Source organism: Patagioenas fasciata, chromosome 8 (genome assembly GCF_037038585.1).
Source record: "Patagioenas fasciata isolate bPatFas1 chromosome 8, bPatFas1.hap1, whole genome shotgun sequence".
NCBI lineage: Eukaryota > Metazoa > Chordata > Aves > Columbiformes > Columbidae > Patagioenas > Patagioenas fasciata.
This window is the reverse complement of record NC_092527.1, coordinates 27,931,041-27,953,710: the sequence shown is the minus strand read 5'-3', so window position 1 is coordinate 27,953,710 and position 22,670 is coordinate 27,931,041. Positions and strand designations below refer to the sequence as shown.

General features: G+C 58.9%; 1 protein-coding gene across 1 annotated transcript; it reads left to right on the top strand.

Annotated features, from left to right (window-relative positions):
* Window positions 1-52: 52 nt before the first annotated feature.
* Window positions 53-21,684, top strand: R3HCC1L (R3H domain and coiled-coil containing 1 like). Its single transcript, XM_071812294.1, has 13 exons — window positions 53-95; window positions 1,475-1,567; window positions 6,715-6,880; window positions 8,489-8,569; window positions 8,940-9,045; window positions 9,178-9,472; window positions 9,618-9,767; window positions 14,978-16,431; window positions 20,193-20,368; window positions 20,483-20,553; window positions 20,667-20,762; window positions 20,938-21,078; window positions 21,259-21,684. Exons 1-13 carry the CDS (start codon window positions 53-55, stop codon window positions 21,312-21,314), a joined length of 2,928 nt encoding a protein of 975 aa, XP_071668395.1. The 3' UTR covers window positions 21,315-21,684.
* Window positions 21,685-22,670: the final 986 nt, after the last annotated feature.

The following is a 22,670-nucleotide window of genomic DNA, read 5'->3' as shown; positions in this document are numbered from 1 at the left end:
CGGCCCGCCCGAGCGGCGCCTTATGTAGGGGCGGGCGGCAGCGACAGCGCCAATGAGCGGGACGAGGGGCGCCGCTGCCAATGGCGAGCGCGGAGGTGGGGCTGCGCCGTGCTGATTTACAGCCCCCAAGGCAGCGGCAGGGCCGGTCGGGATGCTGGGGGGACCCGCCGGGGAGCATCGCCCCGAGCACTGAGCCCGCCGGGGCTGGAAGTGGTGGGGGGCGCTCCGGGAAGCATGGGGCGACGCTTCCCGGGCAGCCGGAGCTGCGGCCGGGAGAGCTGGCTGGCTGCGAGGCACCTGGCCGCGGGAGAGAAGCTGCACCCCTGTGCTCGCCCCTAGGGTGACACCCTAGGGTGGGTGTCACTCAGGGTATGGCTCCCCACCTCCTGCAAGGGCAGCTGAGGCAATGAGGCAAGCAGAGACAGGGATCTGCCTTGGCCTGGGTGCAGTGGGGTTTTGCCCCACATTGCAGTGCAACTGCAGGCACGGGTGGGGAAAAGGGAACGGAGCTGGTCAGCTCCTGTAGTACAACACCCAGCTGCACCCCAAGGGCTCATCACCCTCACTATGCTGTCATCCTGCAGGTCACCTACCTCTGTAGGGACCCTGGAAGTGACATGTCCTGGAAGCCAGTCCGAGCTGCAAGAAAGGCCCCATCTCAGGCCATTCAAGGGGCTGACTTGCCCAAAATCTTGTAGCCAGTGAATGCCAGTGGCAGGGCACAGGTTACTACGTGACCCCAGTGGAGTATGTTTGCAGGTGCTCCAGCACAGAGCTTGGGGCTGTGGCCACCAGGAGAGAAATGCTGGGAGACAGTAGGAGCTGCAGGAGCCTGCACCGTTCAGGCTGCTTTGAGTGGCTAATCACCTGCCCTGCTAAACCCCTTATTTCTCATTTGAATGTATCTGGCTACAGCTTCTGCCTGTTGCTCCCAGTTGTTCTCTCCCTGCTGGATTCGAGAGCTCTCCGGTCCCAGTGATTGCCTCCCAGGAAGATGCTTCCACATGGTCATCAAGTAGCCCTTGATTTCATTTCTGATGGCCCACTCTCACAGGGTGCCTGTCTGAGCACTGGGTTTGCTGTGTGGCTACCTGCTGCAGGGTCCTCACAATCGACATCATGGTGTCCGGGCATGGGAAACCTGCCGTGGGGAAGGAGCCACCCCTGCTCTCTATATTTTCCATGGGGAGGTCAGGATGCCAAGCAAACCCACTGGGGCTGGGAGACTGGTGTGACCGTCACAGGTGTCTAATGCTGTGCTCACCTTTCCTCATGCACCCCAGAGCTGTGTGTCCTCTGCCCATCGGTGGCGCACAGCCCTGGTGCCTGACTGCAGCCTTGTACATGTGTATGTGCTCAGGGGAAGCACCCCTTCTGCTGAGTTGGTAGCTCGTCCCAGATTTAGTAACCACCTGGGTAATTATTAGCACAAACTCTGCAAGCGGGCTCCCAACGCCCTCTCTGTGACTGGCAGGTACAGAACATAAATGCCGGCAGGAAGCCAGCTGGAGCATGCCGAGACTCTGGATGATGCTGGGCACAGTGGCTCCCCGGGGCCACAAACCTGGTGTGCCAGCACACCGGGGCTCAGTCCTGGCCCTGAGTGTGTGCACACCCACTGGCAGACATGGGCAGGCCTGCTGGCACACCAGCACTTGGCATACATGCACCTGTACATGTACATGTGAGCATAGGTACACAGGCATGACATTCACAGCGAGACACACAGCGTGACGTGCACATGCAGCTCTGCAGGTGCACACACCATGTGCTCACAGCATGACATGCTGTGGGTACACGCATCCTGCATATGGGGCACACATGCCAAGAGGGCCTTGCACTCAGCAGCCCCCAGCCCAGGCTACCAGCACCCAGCAGAGGGATTTTCCATATGTGGGGCTGCAAAGTACTCCCCAATACCTACTGTTGGACCCTTCCTATGGATGCTACCACCTCATCAGGCTGGGATATTTCCCTGGGGGTGAGAGCAGCCAGCAGGCACCTTAACATAGCAACAGCTGTGACTGTAAGTATCAGTGAAATAAGCTGAGATGTATGTGGGGATGGTTGCAGGGTGGTGAGGCAGGGCACGGGGAGCCTGGCTGTGCGGCTCATGAAGGGATGTGCAGGGGACGGTGGCGGCGGTGGTGGGGACAATGCACAGGAAATTAGAGCGAACAGCAGCCAGACACGCTGCGGGGGGAAGGGAGCCACTGCGCTTCACCGAGGGCTGCACACAGGCAGGAGGAGGCTCTTCTGGTGAGCTGGGGCCAGCGTGAGCAACAGCCACCTCCTTGCACAGCTGGGTCACCCTTTCCCATCCCCAGAGTGTCCCAGCTTTCCCCAGCCCTTGTTCCCGAGGTGCTTGCCACATCCATGCCGACCCAGCCCCCTGGGAGTGGGGACACCCTTAGAGCTGGCAGCCCTGGCACCCTGTGTCCCTGTGCCTGGTGGCTCATCTGTCAGCCCAGGATATCCCTAGAAAAAAAGGAGCAGGATGCTGGGGACTGGTCTGCCCCTTGCTTACACTGCATTGGTGAGCCCCATGACCCTTGAAGCAACAGCACTGCTCTGGGAGACGTGGGATGCTCGGAAGGACAGGAATCTTCCCAGAATCAACTGGATTCATGGAGAACCCTGCCTATCCCCTCCAGCACATTCCAGATGGTGCAACACAAACTGGGTGCAAGTGAGCAGAACCATGCTGACTCAAGGCACTGACATCCAAGATTCTTCACTGGGCCTGTTGTTCCTCTTTCTAGAGCACCATGAAGGCTGAGGCACCTGCACACAGCCTGGTGGGTGAACAGCACATGCATACTTTCAGCACGCTCACATACACCTACACACTCACCTGGAGCAGCCTGTGTGCAGATGCCCCATCTGCACACACTCTGTGCACACATGTGGTGTGTGAGCACTCAATGTGCTGCCCAAATGTGCGCACAGCCCATGCACACACATCTGCGCTCACACGTGCATGCAGTGATGTAGACGCACCTCACCGTGAACGCTGCCCTGTGTGCCGCTGCTTGCTGCACCCACCAGCAAGGCCAGGGCAGCAACCAGGTGAGCTGCACCAGCCACCCTTGCTGCTTTTTGACACTGGGAGAGGGCACATGCTGTCACCACAGCACGCTGCGGGATCCCTCAGATGCTGAGCCAAACCTGGCTCCTGCCTGACATTGCTTCCTTCTCTGGAGGGGCTGTGCTGGGACTTTCCTGCTCTGAGGGTCTAATTTCCACCCTAAATGTATTCATGGATAATTTATCCCCAGTCATTCCTGTGCTAATGTTGTCTTTTTAGCTGAAATAGCTCTTCTCCTCCCTGGCATTTACCCTGCTGATGTATTTATAGAGAGCGCTCCATTCCCCCGCAGCCTGCGCTGTGCTGGGTACAAGCTGCTGTCCTCCCATCATGGGTCTCTGGGCTCTGCCTCCCTTGGCAGCCCTGCGATGCCTCTGCTCCTCTCCCAGGCTGGCTCCAGCACAGGCGGGTCCCCTGGGGCTCATGCAGGGATGCAAGCTAGTCCCCAGCCCTGCCAGAGATGCCTCTCCTGGTTCTTCTTAGGTTTGATCCCATGACTGCACATCTGTTGTGCAGTGGCATGCAGTGATGGAGTCCCACACCCAGCTGGCTTCGTGTTCAGTTCCTTTTCTCTGTGTTGTCTCCTCCCTGTCACTGTCTCACAGGGCCTGACCTCCTGCCTTGCCTGCAGACCACTGTCCGCTCTGCTCCTGCACCCCAGGCCAGATCACTGCTCTCTGTGCCCAGATACCACCCAGCCTGGGAGGTTTTTCTGGGGTTGGCAGTGATCTGGTGGCTGCCACCCACCCCAGCAGCTCTCTGTGAGCTGCTGCCTCCCAGCACCCTTCCCCAGCCCCCTTCTCCTGCCAGGAAGGTCGCTCTCAGGTTCTTGCTGGGCACAGGAACCCCTGGTCAGGTGTTATCACAGAGGCCAGGTCAGCCCCAAGGCATGTTAAATTTGTCTTCCCGTCTTCATTGCAGGTTTGCTGCACCCTCTGCAGCAGCTGGGTGTGAAGGCTGGGCTTTAGGTGCTGCCCACCCAGGGGAGCCCCAGGGGTGCCCAGCCCCTTCCCTGGGACTCCCAGCCCTGCGGCTCTCTCCCACCCAGCCCCTGACTCTGCACAACCTTCCTGGTCCCCGCACGGTCCCCAGCCACTCCTGTCACTGTGCACAGTGCGCCCAGGTCCCCACTTGGACTCTTCCTGTCGCCGGGACATCATTAGAAATGTTAATTATTAATTATCACTAAAAGCCCTTTTTGCTGCATTGCTGTTCTCTGCCTATCTCTCTGCCCCGTGCTGCCTGTAACCGGATCCTCCTGCTCGTCTCCTGCCTCGCAGTCCCGGTCCCTGCTTTCCCTCACTACCTGCTGAGGCACAGGGTGGGGGAGTGAGGGAAGTCCCCCATCCCCCTGCAGGACATGGCTCTATGGGACAAGCTAGACTTGTGTTCCCTGGGATCCCAGAGCTGTGGTTGGCATGGAGATGTACCAGTGCCAGCACTCAGGCTGGGGACTGCCCTACACCATGCCAGGAGACGGGACATGAGGCCAGAGGAGGGACCTGGATGGTGCTGTGATGGAGCCAGGGACCATCAGCTCTTCTGAACCAGTGACAATGCAGTGCCTTGTGAAAGAAGCACTGGATGGGGCTCCCTGGTGTGGGTGGTCTCAGCAGAGTGGAGGCTACAGGCTGTGCTCCAGGCAACCCAGGCACACCCCTGGCTGGGGAAGAGCAAAAAGGCTGTGGGGAAACCTTGGGTGCTGCCAGCGGCTGTCTGGGGCTGTCAGGACCCATGGGGCCAGTACACGTTCAGGGCAGCCAACTGCTTCAGGGGAGACATGCAGCTGCAGGGAGGCATGGGGATGCCCAGCCTGCCCAGCTCAGCCTCCTCTGCCAGAGCTCCTGAAAGATTTATCAGCTCCAAGTGGATCCTGACCATGAATCAATTCAAATCACAGTATCTCAAAAGCAGCAAGGTTCCTTCTCACGGGGCAGTGGCTGTCACCTGACACGGCGGCACTGCCACGGCCAGCGTTGGGCGAGATCGGGAGCTGCTTCCAGTGGCAGCATCCCCAAATGCTGTCTGCCAGACAGAAACTGCCTCCTGGCAGCATCTCTGCCTGCTGGAGCTGGCCACGGCACCTTGGTGTCTTCTAGGGACTGTGGCAGGATGGGCCACAATGGAGTTGGCTGTGACACGGTGCCAATGAGGGCTACGTTGAGTCAGGATGAAACCTGGATCCCTCCCAATGAGGTTTTGTTTCCCTGCTTATTTCTCCCATCTCCCAAAGGAGCCAGGCTTTCCAGGTTAGCAAGTTCCCCAGCTCCAGGGCTGTCACTGGCCACCCCATGCTGCTGCAGGGTCTTGTTGAGAGTGCTGGAAAGCAAGACAACAGTGGGAAGGAGACACAAACAACAACGATAGCTCAGAAAGGGAGCATTTGGGGGCAGGCTCCCGGGGGAGTGCAGGGAGGAGCACCCAGGCTGCTACTGGAGCAGTATTGATTCCTGCAGCACAAGAGCTGCCTTCTGTGCCTGTTCATGGTAGATGTGCAGGAAAGCAGGGAGCAAGAGCTCCAGCTCCCCCTGCCACACCAGCTCATGCTCACTTTCCATGAGCCGCCAGCAGGACCGGCACCTGCCCGCACCGTGGGCTGCTTCCTCACATTACACAGCACTGTCACGAGCTGCTGAGTCCCCAGATGTTTGGTGCAATAATGCAAAGCAGATCTAATCCACCCGAGCCCTGAGCTCTCTGCAGGCCCCTCCCTGCAGGCTGAGAGTGTCCCCTGGCCGAGCAAGGGGGAGAGACCCAGGGCGGTAGGTGCTCTGGGTTCTCTGGCATGCTGCAGCTGATGGGTGATTCTCTCCTTGCCATTGTGTACCTGTTACAGCTCCCCAGGGCTTTTCTGTGCCAAAATCACTCTGTAAGCATTTGCTCTGCAGGAATAAATCAGAGGGATGTTCATTTGAGCACAGGCTGGTGCTGGGCTCCCTGGGACTGGGGTGCAGCAAGGCACCTGAGGTGATGCTTAGCCCCAGAATGTGACTCATTTATTTCCCAGCATTTCAGTGCTCAGCCCAGTGCTCACAGCTCAGGGGCATCCCAGGATATGCTGGCAGGTCTTTGAACTCCCTCCATTGTCTGACTCCTTTAGAGCCAGAGCAGAGCAAGCAGGGACTCCTCTGCACTCCACATGAGGTCCCAGATGGTCCCCAGGACTGACTGGGGGCTGACACGGCTGCAGCAGCCTCAGCACCCCAGGACGAGGTTGTTCCCTGTCCTTGGACTGTGTCCGACTGTCCATGTCCCTCCTGTTCACGGCCTAGCAGGGAACCAGGTGGTCAGCAAAAACCCCCGCCTGCTCTGACACCCCCATGCATGTGTTGAGCCAGCAAGTTCTCAGCTCCCTGAGAGCACTAGGAGTAACAGGGATAACAGGCTCTCTGGCAGCTGGAAGGAGGCTCCAGCGCCCTGAGACAGGGCTGGGGGAGAACAGGCTGCTCAGGGAGCCAGAGCAGAGCCAAGGTTGCCCTGTGCTGCCCCTCCTTCCCATCCAGTGACCAGGGTTCAGCCCAGCGCAGGATGCTGCACAAGTGGAGCTGGATGCACAGCTCGCCTGCGATCAGACCCAGATCGGGGGCTGCTGACAGCTCCTTTCTCTCCCGTGCTGCTCCTTTCAGTCTGTGTCTCCCTGCGGCCCTGGCTGACGCAGCTGCAGATGAACAGACAAGGAGAGCCAGGCAGCAATCCCGGCCCGTTCTGCTGTCCCCTGGGAGGCACAGACACAGCAGCTTTAGATCAAGACTCTTCAGAAGCAAGAGCAGCCCTGGCTATCAGCAGAGAGCGGTTGGCTGGCTCATGGCACTCACTCCTGCTGGCTGCATGATGTGGGTAGTTTTAGGGTTTTAGGATGCCAAGGCAACCAGTACCAGGGTGCTGGGCCCACCGAAGCTGAGCCATGGGGTGCTGCAGTTCCCACTGGCACTGCGCTTGGCACCTGGGGCATGGCTGGGCTGGGGGAGACCTGGCAGCAACAGCCAAGCCCCTGCCCCACCACTGGGAGGAGTGGGAGTCCAGTGCCAACCTGCTCTGTGCAGAACATCAGTCAGCCCTTGGGGAATGGGGTCTCCATGCCTGGGAAGACTCCCAGGACCCCTGAGACAACCCTAGCCCAGGAGAATGTGGGCCACGGTCAAGCAAAGCCCTATAGCCTCACTCTGAGATAGCTGGCTCTAAGGGTTGGTGCAAGTGGGGTACCTTTACACCCCTTGCCCTCACCAATCCCCTCTTTCCTGGTGAGCATGGGGATGTCAGTGGTGCAATGGGTCTGTGTCCCTGTGGTGGCAGTCTGGAAGGTACCCCAGTGTCCCTTGCAGGAGGCAGGAACACAAACACAGCTGCTGGGGCTGGAGGATACACGAGAGGATGTCTCCAGTGAGGGAAAGCGAAGGGGTCATTCTGCAGCTCACGCCTCGCAGCGCTTGGACAACACTGCTGCTGCCATGGAAACAGCTGTGGAGCATCATCCTGCCGCACAGGCCAGGGTAACCAGGCCACCGTGGTCCCCAGCCTTCCTCAGGCTCAGTCCATGGGCACCTGGGTTGACAGAGTGGGAGAGGCTGGGTGCTCCCTGCCAGTCACTGTACCTGGGTCACCCTGGGGCTGTGATGGGATGGGGGCACCCGTGGGTGGGCACCCAGGGTGAGGCAGGGATGGAGAGGCCAGAAAAGTGCTGGCAGGGGGTGTCTGGTGCCATACCCAGACAAACCCAGCTCCCACGCGGCCAGGGGCTCCACGCTGCTTGGCCTCCCACAAACATAAATCATTTTCTAATTTATAACATGAATAATTGATTTTGCCTCCGTAGCTGGCGATAAATCTCCTGAGCGCACATGCATACGAAAATAATAATAATGAAAGCGATCAGGATCTGCTGCCATCGATTACCTGCGAGAGGGACCACGGTCCCCTGTGTGCCACAGTGGGCTGGGGCAGGGGCTGCTCCCCAGGGTGGGCCAGGTGGCCCTTCCTGATGTGAGCTTTCCTTGCCCTGCCCAACTGTGTCAGCCTTGTCCAACAGTTGCTCTGCCCAGCCCTCCCTTCCTAGTCCCAGGAGTGATCCCACAGGACTGTGGTGATGTAGTGCAGCTTCTTTCCCAGCATCCTGCCTTGTTCACAGCTGCACCCACATAAAGGGAAATCAAAGGTAAAACACATTATTGTTTGGTTTCACCACTCAGCACAGAAGAACCAGGTCTCTGGGATTAATATACCCTCTGTGCTGAGCTGTTGTGGCTGTATGGGGACTCACACTGGAAAATCAGGAAGGTTTGAGTACTTCAGGGCATCCCAGACCTGGAGTATTAGCAGTCCTAGCCCTGTAGGAGGGATACCATGCCTGGCACAGCATCACTCACTGATGCCACATGCAATGCCTCATTGACACCTTGCCAGGGTGGCAGGTGATGAAGGGTCCCTGGGCAACAGCACAGCCTGTGGGGAGCTGCAGAAGGGGTTGGCTGCCACCTTGCCCGGGTACCGGCCTCGCATCACACCACACGCAGGCGGTGTGGGTGCTCTGTAGCATCACTCCTCCCACACCCGCACCATGAGGTTGCCCGGAAAGAAGCTGCTTGGGAATTGTATCGGAGAGCTGCGACTCATTAGGACCCCGGCTCTGAGAGTGGGGAGAAGATCCCCTCTCCATCAGCCAGGCAAACCAGGGCGGCTGCACCAGCCTGCGCTGAGCCCTCTCAGCTCCGTGCCCCAGCAAGCCGGGTCGCCGCCCCACTCTGCCGTCGGCCCGCAGTGACACTAAGCGCCGCCCCCGCTCCCTGCCATCCCTCGCGTTGCCTGTAAGAGAATCCAGCCCTGTTCCCCCGGGTGCCCCATGCTCCCCCCGCAGGCGCTGGCCCCGGCTGGGGAGTGCTCCGCTCCACCAGAGCCTCATTAGCAGCCGGTGGGTGCGCCGGTCCCGGGCACGCTCCGCTCGCTGCCCACGCTGCCTGCGAGTGCGTGCGAGCGCCGGGGCCCCGTTGATTATCTGCTGGGCGCAGGCAGGCTGCTCCGCGCCAAACCCCAGGAAGGAAGCGGAGCAAATCTGACCAGCACAGACACCTTCCCCCGCCTGGGTGTCTGGGCAGCCGGCACACCGGCCAGCCCGCAGCCCGGGGGCGGGAGCGCGGGATGTGGCCCGGGGGGTGCTTGAGCCCCCGGAAGTTGCCCCGGTGCCCGTCGGCAGGCGGGAGCCGGGCTCTGCCGGCCCAGCCAGCACAGTGGCAGCGAGCGCCGCTGCTCCCACCGAGTGTGTGGCATTATACAGTAACGAGAAACCCGCGGCAGCCTCCCGTGGGGTCACTCGGGTGCGGGAGCGGAGGTCGCTCTCCCTCCTGCAGCCCTGCGCCCATCGTTCCCCCGTGGCCACGGAGCTGACGGGCGGTGTGTGGAGGAGAAAAGGCCGCGCTGGCACCGGGGCTGCCCATGGGGGTCCCAGCTCCGGGGGTGCGCCGAGGATCAAGACGGCGGGTGGCGGCCCAAATTCCCACGGGGTGCCGTGGTCTGCGGGGCTGCTCCCGCTGAGGAGGAGCGGCCGCCCGGGGTACGGGCGGGTGCAGATGCCGGTGCCGCACTACAGGTCCCGGCGCTCCCCGCGGCGGGCCGGGATGGGGCGGGCCCGGCGCGGCGGAAGCGGCGGCGGCGGCGCGGAGCGGCGGGGGACACGGCGCGGCCACTGGTAACGGCGGGGGCCCGGCTCGGCCCGGCCCGGCCCGGCTCGGCACGGTGGGGCACTTGGGACGGGGGCACAGCAGCCCGCGGCGCGCGCCCTGCCCGGTCCCTGGACTGCACGTTGTGTCCCCGTCTCGCTCTCCCCCACCCGGTGTCCCAGCCCTGACCCCCACCCCTGTCCTAGCTCTGATCCCTACCCCATGTCGTCAGCCCCGACCCCTACCCCATGTCGTTAGCCCTGACTCCCACCCCCTGTCCCAACCCAGACCCCCACCCAGCTGCCACGCCGCATCCAGATAACATGGAACCTTGCAGACCCTCTAACTCTCCTCAACTTATTGAGTCACAGGCACCATGCCGGCAGTGACAGCTCTCGAGGGCAGGGGAGTTATATGGCATCCCCAGGTGCTCGGTGTGCCAGGCTCCCACAGCTTGTAAAACACATGCCCAGTGGTCCCAGGTGTTGGATGCTGTTTTTCACGGTTGTCTGCCTGCTCTCAGCATCCTCTCCATCCTTCACACTGCCTGTGGGGCTCTGCATGCTGCCCACTGTAGAGCTCTTGCACCCCTGAAGTGACCTATGGCATGATGCCAGTGCCCAGCTTTTTCCCCTTGTACATTTTGGCGTGATCATCCTGCCCATCTGCTTTCTGTTTTGAGTGCACCCATGGCTCTGGGCCTTGCTTTTCAGACTGCTTCTGCCCACCAGGTAGCTGCTTTGGGTTATTTTACTTTCATTTTCCCAGGCTGTGTCTCGTTTTGTTTCCTGCCTGCATTTCTTTGATCCTTTGAATCATTGCTCTGACTGGTGTTTGCGACACCTCTCTGCTCAGTATCATCTACAAATTCAAGTGAAAGTTTGGGAGACAATATAAAATGGTATCCTGATGTTCAGCTAAATTGTGTCTTGCTTGCTGTATCTGGAAGGCTTTCCAAACAATTCTGAAATAACTCCCCCTGGACAAACCAAATCCTTCATCCAGGAGCCCGTCATGCTGGGTGTGCAGGCTCCTTCCTCTGGACATTATGTTCTGCACTAAGGATGAGCACAGGGTTCATCTTGTGCCTGGCTCTGGTTTTACTGTCTTTTCTTGCAAAGAAAATCAGCACCTGGTTTGCTCTGCCTGTCACAATGAGCACTGGTTTCTTGCTGGCACTGTATGTGTGTTTATGTGGGTTAATTGGTTTGTATCGGCGCTAGCCACGCTGGCCAGGTGACTGTGTCTGTGTGGAGATGCTGTTTTTGCTTTCCCTGCAGCTGTTTTTGCGAGGCCTCTGCCTCATTTGCATTTTTCTGGTTAAAAACAGTAATTTTGCCCTTTTGAGTCATCTTTATTTTTGAGCTGTCATTAATTTTCTCTCCCCCTCCTTGTTTATTAATAGACCTTTTCACTTTTGTGCTGATTCTGCCTGGGTATATTTGTAAAGTCCTTTGTATTCCCCTTAGCTCTCTAGCTGTTAACTCTTTCTGCTGGTTTGTTGTCCCTCTTTCCTCTGCAGCAGCAAAAGGACACACTATCATTTTACAAATCGCCCTGCTGTCTGAAATCTTCCCCTTCTCTTGTTCCAGGTATCTCCTAAGAGCACTGCAAGTGAAAGGCACGATTGAAATCTCTCTCTTTTCTTAGTGCCTTTGATGCCTTCGTTGCCTCCTCACGCAGGCAGCGTTTGCTCTGAAAGCTGGAGAGCATCCTTCTCCTGGCAGCAGGGGACAGGGATGACTTAAAGCCCGCGGGGCTGTGCGCAGGCATCAGATGGGACGTGGCTCTCTGCTCCTTGAAGCGCTTTCCTTTGCTTCGTGCCAGCAGCTCTGTCTTCTTGTGTTCACTCTGCCTCTGCCTGCCGGGTATCTGGGTCCTTCCTTGGCCCCATCACCCACTGTGTGAGCCAGGCGGGCTGGGCTGGAGCTCTGCTCAGAGCAGGAGAGGTGCAGGGTAGCCAGAGCCTCTGACAATCCTTACCTGGGCTGCTGGGCACTGGTGTTGTGCAGTCGGTGAGCGTGCCACGGTGCGTGCCTGGCATGGGATGAGCCTCGCAAGTAGTGGATTCCCCAGCGGGGCTGTTTAGAATCTCCTTGTACCTGGCTTTTTATTGGTCTTATTATTATATTTATTTTTTTCCCTCCAAAGAGCCCAATCTGTGGCAGGCTGTAAAGAGTGACATTGAGGGTGTGCAAGCTGCATGCCGAGGCTGCACATGGTCCCCCAAGGCTCCCAGTCCCCCGGTGCTGTTGTCCCCATTCACTGTCAAGGCTTTAAGGTTATCTGCTCTATCGATGGGAGTATGGATTGAGTGGAATTAGAAACCTCGAAGGCTAAAAATACAGCTCACTGCCAGGAAATGCAGCAGCCTGCTGGGAGGGCGCTGGGTGGCACTGAAACTTTTCTGGCAACTGGCACCCTCCGTGTGAGCCCTGCAGCCCAACACCCGCACCCATCCCCGGGCTCCCCACATGGAGCTGTGGCTGATGTCTCTGCCCACAGCGGGAGAAGGTGACGGAAGCCCTGGCTTTGCTGTTGGAGCATGCTGTAGGTGTCCTTACCTGCTGGGCAGGGATGCAGATGATGAAGGAATTTGATGATGTGCTGTGCAGTGTGAAGTAGGGTCTGCGATGTGGTCAGCCCTGTCTTGCTGCTGTTTGTGAGATCCTTCCTTGAACAGGACGGGGAGAGAAATCATAGACAAAATGCTGCAGATGGTGGCTAGTGGAGAAATGCAGGCTGCTCTGAGACCTCATGAGCTCATACCATGAGCACAAGCTCCCCATGAGCAGCATGTTCCTGGGGATGATGTGAGAGGAGCCTATGTCTGTTGATTGCTCTGGCCACCTCCTGGTTGATGCTCCAGCATTGTCATGGCCAAGTTAGGCCATGTTATGCTGGGCTGGTGGGCATTACGTGTCAGGCAACTGGGCAGCACTGCCACCGCCACTTTTGCCACAGTACTATGGCATGCCCGGTCTGGGGCTGCCTTTCCCTGCTTGCTGCTGCAATGCCGAGCTGTTTTGCTAGCCAGAAACACCCAGGGCAGCATGGGCCCTTTTGGGGATGTGCTGCCCATTGCCACCTGGCTTTGCAGTGTGAGCTTGGTCCCAGCGTCTGGAAGTGGCAGGGTGGCCCTGCTCAGTGTAGTGTGAATGAGACCCAAAGCCAAGGCTGTTGCTTTGTCTCCCAGAGCGTGAAATCGGTCGGTGCCGACGTGTGGCCGTGGCATCGATGAAGTGTGTAATAGGCTGGAGGAGCTGTGCTGCCCTGTGGGAAAAAAACAAAGTGCTGCACCATCTCTGCCAGCGTGGGCCAGCCACCACCTTGCCCTGCTTCTCCCTGGGCTGCGGGAAGCCTCTCTTCCCTGCCAGCATGTGGCCAGCAAAGGCAAAGCTGTGCATGGAGAGGATGCTCCCAGCACCAGCCGTCTGGCTAATGCTGCACCATCTGCTTTGGAGGGTGAGGCAAGGTGAACAGCAAGCTTTCGAGGAGCACATAAATCCTGCATGCAAAGTCTCTTCTTAGAGGTGACTTGGGATGTGTGTGGAGCAATGCTGCTCCTGGCTGCTCCCTGTGCTGGAAATTATTGGGAAGCAGAACCTGGGAGAATCAGTGATCTCCAAAGTGTTTGGTGATGTCCTGTGGGCTCTGGGCTTGTCTGGGAGGAGTCCTTTAGCAGAACATGTTTCAGTGCAGTTGGAAGCTCTGCATGACTGGAAATGGTGGTGCTGGGGGGGGCTCCTGGTGCCCCCTCCCCTCCAGCACCCGGGCTGCTGCTTGTCGAGAGAATGTATAATGCGTTGATGTTGAAAAATGACTAATCCAGACCTTGGAGGGTTTGTAGGATACGTTCCTTTGTCGCGGTCGATAAAGATAAAGGGGATCGTTCTGCCAGCAAAATTAGTGTATCAAAGAAGGAAAAAAAAATGGCAAGTGCTGTGGAGACAGAAAAATGGTTGGGGCAGCCCTGGGCATCACCGCGGCGCCCGTGCTTGTGCCTTGTGCCACAGAGGTGGGCAGGAGCACACCGCATGCCTGCCCACCTCCGCGGCACGAGGCGCAGGCACGGGCGCCGCGGTGATGCTGGGGAGCACTGCCCTGCCCGGGTTTGCCGGTGGTTTCCAGAGAGCTGTGAGAGACCCATCCATCACACCGAGGCAGCCGTTTGTCCATCCGTCCATCAGGAGGAGGGGAATGATGCAGTGTAGCACAGGCAGCCCCGGCCTCTTTCCAGCCGGTGGTTGGCCTCCCCTCGCCTTCCCGGCACCGCTGCCGGCTGTCGGTGAGTGGCCACGGGGAATGTTCGCGCCTCGGCCGGGAGCTGCGTGGAGGAGAGGCTAATGTACCGGAGGTGCCTCGGAAATGAGAGCCTTGGATGAGTTCCTGGCCCTATTGATCCGCCGGCAGTTTATGCATCCTGACATTCATAATCTCGGTCGGCACTGATGGTCCAGATTAATGGGCCCGGGGGCTGTCCATCCGTCACTTCACATTAATTACTGAAGAGGTGTTTTTCCAGTGATTTACCTGACAGCAGCCCGTGATGAATCCCCCTAAACGGAGTGGGCAGTGATTAATCACGAGGCCCTGGCCCAGCCCTGCTCTGCCTTCCCCTCAACCGCAGTGCAGCCCCCCACACCATCCGTCTCCATAAACCCTGCCTGATGCATATTTATAGGGGCAGGGGGGCTGGCGGCTCTCAACGTGCCTGCTTCTGCCAAAGATGACGAAAAATAAATCTCTGTTGGGACGGGGCAGCAGGTGAGCAGGGCTGCGGTGTGCCGGGATGGCAGCTGCCATCCTGAGCTGGGGTGTCCCCAGCCTGGGCTTCGGTTTCTGGTGCTCTGTGGCTGCCAGGACCTTCTCTGTGTTTTTCGATGCTCTGCATCCTACTTTGACCATGGCCGCTGGTCTGTGGGGCTGAGGGGTCCGAGGCAGCAGTCAGTGGAGTGGGGCAGGCACCATGGTGATGCTGGCAGGGTTTCCCTGCTTCCCCCACAGCCTGGTGCTCCCCACCGAATGCTCCAGGTCTATGGGGTGCTCTGTGTGCCAAGCCCCGTTTGCAGAGCTGCTACTGTGGGGGCAGTATTTGGGCTCCACTGTCCATCTCTGTGTGGCTGCCATGGGAGCGAGGGTGGGTGCCAGGTGGGACCCTGACCCACTGAGCACCACATGCTTGGCTGTGGGGCTGTTGGGATGTGGGCAGGGGAGTGATGCTGTCTCTCCTTGGCAGGTGACGGTGGCGCCATGCAACAGGAGGCAGGGAGCGGCCGACTGCGCCGCAGAAAGCCTGACATGGCCCTCTATGTACCCAAAGCACGACGGGAGAGAGAAGCGCAAGCAGCAGGTGACTCAGCAGCTGTGCACTGCCAGGAGCCCCAAAACCACCGCCTGGTGCAGGACACTTGCCGGGGCAGCAGCGAGAGGCAAAGGCGAAGCCCCCATGCCAGGACACAGGCGGACAGACTGGTGAGAAAGGAGAGCAAGGTGGATGCCAGCCTGAAGGAGCCGCAGGCAGCCTCTGCCAGGCACTGCCGGAGGCAGGGAGGCAGCTACCCCACCACGCCAGAGAGCCTGCGGACATCCCTCAGCATGCGGGAGCTGTGCCCAGATCCTGCTGTTGCCCAGGACAGGCAGGACAAAGCATCCCATGATGGACTTGGGGAGTTCAGCCACAGCCGCCAGATGATGAGGACTGAGCCTGACCCTCCATCCCCACCAAGTGCCCAGCCTGGGGCTGCGGAGGCTACCCCTGGGCCCGGAGGTGACCCTGCTAGCCCAGCACCCCCCACTAGCCCAACGCTTGCGTGTCGGACAGGGCTGAGCGGCATGTTGGAGCATTTAGGGGACAGCACCATGAATCCAGCCAGGAACCTCTCCCAGCGTCTGGGAGAGGGTGTCCTGCCACCAGCAGGGCTGGGCAACCAGGGCAGCGTGCCTGGGCCAGCATGGGAGTCTGTGGGTCTGAAAGCCCAGGAGGAGAAGCAGGAGTGTGGGGGGTCTCTCCTGGCAGGACAGAGCAAGGGCTGTGCCCCTGGAGTGCCGGAGGAGGAGGAGAAGTGGGGAGGCATGACCGAGCTCACCAGGGAGGGCACCTTGGATGCACCTGGAGGAGCCAGCTCTGAACCCGAGTGCTTGAGGCGTGTCATGGGCGATGTGCCAGCACTCCCAGGGGAGAGCACCCCAGGGCAGGACATGGGCAGCCCGTCTCAGCTCCCACCCACCAAGGAGGAGAGCACTGCTGGTGCCAGGGATGCAGGTGGGCATGGTGTCCCAATGCCCACTGTGGAGGGGATGGGCAGCACCTCTGCCTACACAGACAGCAGCACCAGGGCTGAGAACTTCCCACTGGGTGCAGGTGAGGATCTGGTGAGCAGTGCCTGGGAGGGGGCACCTGTGCAGACCTGCGAGCCCCTGCAGCCCCTGGAGTTGCTGTGCCGCGGCGTAGAAGGGCTTTTGCCTGCGGCCTGGGACGAGGAGCCAGCAGGGGTAGACAAGGACGTGGGCTCACCGCAGCAGCACCAGTGCAGCTGGGAGGCTGAGAAGGAAGAGGGAGGTGTCCACAGTGGCTCCCCAAAGACAGAGCAGGCTGGGACCCCAAGCCAGGCCAGCCCAGGCGCCGAGGAGAGCTGGGACGCGCTGTTCAATGATGATGGGGACTGCCTGGACCCGCATCTGCTGGAGGAGGTATGTCCTGTGAACCAGCACCCACGGGGATTTGCAGGGACGGTAGATGCTGCCTGTTGTGATGTGTGGGGGTCTGCTGTCCCTGTGTCCTCTGGGGTGAGTGCATGGGGGAGTGGGCAGCACCCAGGGCACATGGCTCACCTGGCTGTGCTCTCTGTTGTTGCTACCAGCCATCCCTGAGGGCACATGCTGCCTATGGTGCCCAGATAACTGGGACCTCCACCTTCCCCCCGGCTGGTTCCCATCCCATTCTACAGTGCTGGTGAGGACTGGGGGGAGTTCTTCCCTCTATAGTACATAAAGTGCACCCGGTAAAACCTGCTTGAGTGTCGTAAACTGCTACTGCACCCTTGTGAAACCAGAGCTGGTGATAAAGAAATGAGTTGAGATGTATGGGCTCCCATTGAAATAGCAACAGGAAGTTTCCTTGAAACTACGGTTTCTTAATCAGCTGTGGCTCATTACTGTCCCCTCTTGCATGTGTGCGGCTGAATTTACTACAATTAGCTGCTTAGCACTGGGACCCACGCCGTTTTCCTGCTGTTCGTGAAGAAAACTCAGCTTCTGCAGCGAGGCTGGATATCCCTTATTGCGCTTTAAATCACTATCGTCAAACCGGTAATTTTCCAAATGACATTAATATGCCCAAAAAACAAACAACACTAGTATTGTTACAGTCAGTGTCTGTCCACCCTGGGCTGAAAGCGGGGTGTGAAGTGGCAGCTGGTGCCTGATATCAGCTTCTTGGAAGGAATGAGATTAAATTGGGAGCATCATTACTGAGGGGCACTGGTACCCACCTCATCTGCGGGGCTGTGCTTGGGCTGGTATGCCCTCCCTGAGCCCAGCGTGGGGCTGGGGCAGGGTGTAGGGCACGCAGGGCTGCTCGGAGGCGGATGTGAAGAGCTTTGGGTACCTACCTGGTACCTGTGTGTCCCTACCTTTGGGTCCCTACCTGGCTGCGCTCCCCCAAGCTGGGAGGTTGTGGTGAGCACCGGTGCGAGGGGGACAGCTCTGCTGCTCTGATGGCGGCTGGCACATATGGCACTAGCACACGTGGCACTGGCGCTGGCATTCCATGGGCTGACATGGGGGCCACATTTTCACCCTCAGGTGCAGCAGAGCAGCTGCCCAGCCCCACCAGGGAGACCGGTCAGGGAGGGCCCATGTTATGGTAGGATGCTGCAGGCAAGGTTGTGCCGTGCGGCACTGGTGCACACTGTGAACAGCTCAGGAGCATCTGCATTAGCTCCCCTCTGCACCAGCTCTAAACAGAGTCTGAGTTTTCCAGGGAGCTTCCCAAAATAGGTGAATAAGAACCTGAATAAGGGATTTATCAATTAAAAGTTGCCATCTTCACCCCCCTGCAGATTCCCATGCTGAACCTGGTGCTTCTGGAGCTCTCCGAGCTCTCAGAAGGTGGATGTGGCTGCTCAGGGAGGGCTTAGGCTCTCAGGGAGACGGAGCTGTTGTTAATTAACAAAAAGGACAAGAAAATTAGTAGCGTCTTCCTTGTAACCAAATCCTTATGTGCAGTGGATAGCTGGCGGAGAGCAAGATTTATAACATTCGGTGTGAAGGAGAGATTTCTGATAGGGGATGGCTCTTTAATCTAGCAGGAAAAAAGACCATAGTGAGATCCATCGGCTGGAAGCTGAAACCAGACAAATTCAGAGTAGAAATCAGTTTGAATGCAGAGGGTAATTAAGCACTGCAACTGTTTCCTTGCAGGCTTGGTGGACTCTCCATCAGCTGGCACGGCGGGGCGGGAGCCGTGGTGTGTGCATGCCGGGGCTGCGGTGTGTGCATGCTCATACGTTTTTCTCCTCTGGCTCTGGAGACATGCTGTTGGCGAGCGAGCAGGAGCATAAGTGAGTGGCCACAGACCCCTGTAACCTGCTCTGATGAGGATGCATCTTTAGGGAGCAGGAGGGTGTGATGGACAGGCTTAATTTCCTGCAGCATCCTGCCTCTGCTGTCTGTCTGCCCCTCCATCAATGGACACTTCCCGGTGCTGGGTGCCTGCCAGGACTGGGGGCCGTACCCTGGCTCTTGTTGCCTGTCCTGCTCCACAGCTGGGGGGCTGTGGGCACGCAGCGTGCCTGGGCTGGCGGAGCAGGGGGACCTGTTGAGCTGTGCCTGCCGCGTGGCTGAGCCGGACTGCCAGACGGCTCCTGTCCTTGCCGCCCCGCCACACTCGGTGATTTGTGAAGGTCAAGGACTGCTCCGACACCCAGTGCTCCTGCTCTCTAATCATCCTCCAAGTGCTTGGCACCACCCGAGTGCTCTGCTCTGTCAAGCAGCACCACAGGGCTTCATCCTGCCTGGGGACAGCTCCTTTGCCCCTCTTGAGCAGGCAATCGGTGCTGGGTGAATGTGCTGTCCTGCACAGAATGCAGTCAGTTAATGGGTGATGGTGGTGGGGCAGGCAGCTCTGCCGGCAGCACTGGCCTGTCCCGTGAGCAACATTACTCAGCTTTCCTCTCCGCCGGCATCCAGCCGCCCTGGCAGCACCCCCTCACCTGCCATGAATCCATCTTACCCATAAAATTGTTGGAATGAGCAGTTTTTATTGACTGAGCTGGCTGGGATTTATGGACTCTAACCTTCCAACCATGGTGTGCTCTGTTACGATCGCTTGGGGGAATTGGGCTGGGAACTTGGCTAAGTTATGTACCTGCTCCCCGGCACTGCACCAGCCCCACGTTCTGGTGGGGATGGGGGAGCTGCCACTGACTTTGGGCTGTGCCCGGCCCAGGGTTGCAGCCGGAGTGGGGCTGTGAATCTCCTCGGCTGCCAGCACAGCATGGTTTGGAAAGCTGGGATGGAGTAAGTGATGCAGGGTGGCCCACTGGGCAGTAAGAGGTGCAGGGTGTCCCACCAGCACTGATGCTTCAGGGCAGAGGCAGGCAGGGGGACTGCACCCCCATATTGTTGCAGTGAGAGACTGTTACCTCTGTTCTAATGTGAAGTTTGAAAAATGGGAAAAGTAGAAAAGTGCTACAGCTGTCATCTTTTAGAGCTGGAGAAAGTGCCCCGCTGTGAGATACTAAAGGCATGCAACCCGTTTAGCTTATCAAAAAGAAGATTGAGAAGGGACTTGATTAGCGTGAGTAAGCGCCATCACGGGGACGGGACGTGGGACCGAGGGCTCTTTAATCCAGCAGAGAGGCAGAACAAGAACTGCCAGCTGGAAAGCAAAGCCAGACAAATTCAAATGAGAAGTAAGGCATAAATTTTCAGCCGTGCAGGTAATTAACCACCAGAACTTGCTCCTCAGGGGAGCACTGGCTTTTCCGTCTCAGCGTGCGGGGTGCGATGGGCTGCTCCGGTGCATGCGCTGCAGCTGGGGCACGCCAAGCCTGGTGCTCCCGCATGATGTGCAGACCTGAGTCTTTCCTCCTGGCCTTGCTGTCCTGTTCCTTGCTGCTCCCCAAATGTGTTTTGGATCAGCACATCCCAGCAGCAGGAGGGCTGTGCTGGGGGTGTGCACACTGTCTCACTGGTGCCATTCCCACCACGTCCCCAGTGGGACCACAGAGTGCACGAAGCAAAGGGATGGTAATGGGGAAAAGCAAATGAGTGGTCTGAGAGCCCTTGTCAATAACTCCCAATATCCCAATGCTATGAATGCATCTGTGGGGACTGGTGTGGGGAATGGTGGCTGGACCGGTTCCCAGGGAGAGCTTTCCATGGATGAGGAGCTGTTGTGGGGGACCAGGTGTGGGTCACTCAGTGCTGTGCCTCTCCGACCCCTGCAGCTTTTGGGGGGTGAGAAGCACCAGGAGAGCCAGCAGTCACCCCGCTTCAACTACTACGGTGCTGAGCCTGCTGTGCCAGACCTCAGTGACGCCGAACTACCACATGTCATTGAGATCTATGATTTCCCCTCGGATTTCCGCACTGAGGACCTGATGCGTGTCTTCTGCAGCTATCAGTGAGTCTGCTGGCAGTGTCCCATCCCTCGTGCTGGGGTCCACTGCCTGAGCTCTGCTTCAGACCCCTGCCCACTTGGTGCTGATGCTTTGCTGAGTTTCCCTCTCTCCGGCAGGAAAAAAGGCTTTGACATTAAGTGGGTGGACGATACGCATGCCCTGGGCATCTTCTCCAGCCCCATAACAGGTAATTTTCCCAGTTCTGGGGTTGGGCAGAGTGGAGGCAACCCTGCATCTCCCGTGGCCATATCCTGGGCATGGGGCTGACCCTGCAAATGAACACTGCCACTCTCCCTGCAGCACGCGATGCCCTCAGCACCAAGCACCTGATGGTGAAGACTCGCCCGCTCTCCCATGGTACTCATGCCTCTAAAGCCAAAGCCAGGGCATATGCTGGTGAGCGATGCTACCCCGTGCCAGCTTGTGCCGAGGCGCTTGTGCTGCAGCATCTTCACCCCAATAACTGGGGAGGGATGGGGTAGCTGGCATGGCTTAAGCGCTGTGGAGCCATGCCGGCTGCCCTGTCCCTCCTGGGATGCCTCTACTGATGGCCTCCACCTCACCAATCCAGAATACCTGCAGCCAGCCAAGGAGCGCCCTGAAACATCGGCTGCCCTGGCCAGGCGACTGGTGATCGGTGCCTTGGGGGTACGCAGTAACCAGACAAGAGCACAGCGAGATGCGGAGCGGAGGAAGCTGCAAGAAGCCCGGGGTGAGATTTGGATGCCTGGAGGGGTTGTGGTGTGGTGAGACCATCTCTGTGAATGCCTCTTCTCACAGGTTGCTGGGTGCGAGGGGGCTGCAGCAGGGTGGGTTCCAGACACATCCATGGGGCAGTGGGTGGCTAGGGGGTGATGGGGGTATGGGGTTGACCCTCCTTTTGTCTCTTCAGAGAGGAAGCGCCTGGAGAACAAGCAGCGGGAGGATGCCTGGGAGGGCCGGGAGTGAGCTGGGATGCTGCACCTTACCCCTGCTGGGAACCCCCTAGGGGGACTGGGCCCCTCTCTCTGGGCAGGCAGGGCACCTGCATCTTCGAATGGGAATGGATCCTGTGCTGCATCCCAAAACACTGGGCTGCTCCACCAAAAGGGCTGAACAGGAGCTGGTGCTATGGGGATGCTGTCACTGTCAGGCAGCGCTGCCATCCTGCCCAGGGCAGGAGCCCCTGTGCTGCCTGCTGCAGCGGGAGCAGCCGGTGGGACACAGGGATCTTGGCAGTGAGTACATGGGGCTGTGTGGGGCAGCCCTGGCCACCTGGCAGGGCCTTGCAAGAGAGAGTTTCTGTCCTTTATTTTGCTAATAAATACCATTTATTTTATTTGCCTGGCTGGGTTGTGGCTCTGCATACCGGAGAGGGTGTGCATGCCGGGGGCTGCTGCCAAGGGGGTATCCACCCCTCACGGGTGGTGGGTGTCCCCAGCGGGTGCAAGGCAGGAGGGGTCGGGCAGGGCAGCAGGCAGGAATGTGCTGGCGGGGACCCTGTTTACTTCTGCAGTGCAGCTGCAGCCCTGAACAGAGAGGCCCTTGTTGGTGCACGGGCACAGCCATGTTCCTGGCCCCACGTGGGGCTGTGATGTGGCTGTGCTGCCAGCCTCAGTGGGCTGGAGGCTTCCTGCCCTGCCCCAGGGTGGGGGCATGCTCGCGTTGCTGGGACATGCGTTTGGCTCCTCTGCTTTACATCGTCTCTCAGCACCCAAAAAGCATCCCTGTGTGCCCCAGCACTCCTGCCTTGTAGTTCCCCAAACACTCAGGGGCCACGGTTTCTGGGGCTTCCATTGCCTTCACAACAGGTGAGGACAGGGATGATGTTTTTTTCACCACCCTTGCCAGTAGTTTGCGTGTTTTGGCTGTGGCTGCCTCGCCTCAGCCTGTGCTGAAGGGCTTGTGTGGCTGCCCCATGTCCCCTGGCTGTCCCCTAGCTTGGCGGTGGTGGAGCTGGTCATGACCCCACAATGGTGGCTGCCTGGCCATGCACTGGCAGTGCTGCCAGCTGGGAGCCATCTCAGCCGCTGGTCCTGGCCACTTGCGGCTTGGCCAGTGGAAATTTCAGGGCATGAAGCTGCTCTCATGTGGAAAGCATCTTCCCCACCATCCTGCATCCTTCAAACCCTGGCCATGGTGGAGCAGACCTCTGCCAGCATGTGTCTTGCCGTGGCCTTGGGCCACCCCAGCATATCACTGCTGTTCCCAGCCCTCCACATGCGAAGACTGTCACGCGTGGGTACAACCCAGCCTGTTGCAGCTGTGCAGGGCTGGTGTCTGCTGGCAAGGTATCTGCAGGCAGGGGTGTGCAAAGAGAGGGGT

Excerpts from the sequence above, each read along its gene's own strand:
- R3HCC1L (XM_071812294.1), top strand. The coding sequence starts at position 53 with ATGAGCGGGACGAGGGGCGCCGCTGCCAATGGCGAGCGCGGAG. Across the intron at positions 96-1,474 it reads TGCCAATGGCGAGCGCGGAG|GTACAGAACATAAATGCCGG; the intron begins GTGGGGCTGCGC and ends TGTGACTGGCAG. Across the intron at positions 16,432-20,192 it reads ACCCGCATCTGCTGGAGGAG|CTTTTGGGGGGTGAGAAGCA; the intron begins GTATGTCCTGTG and ends CGACCCCTGCAG.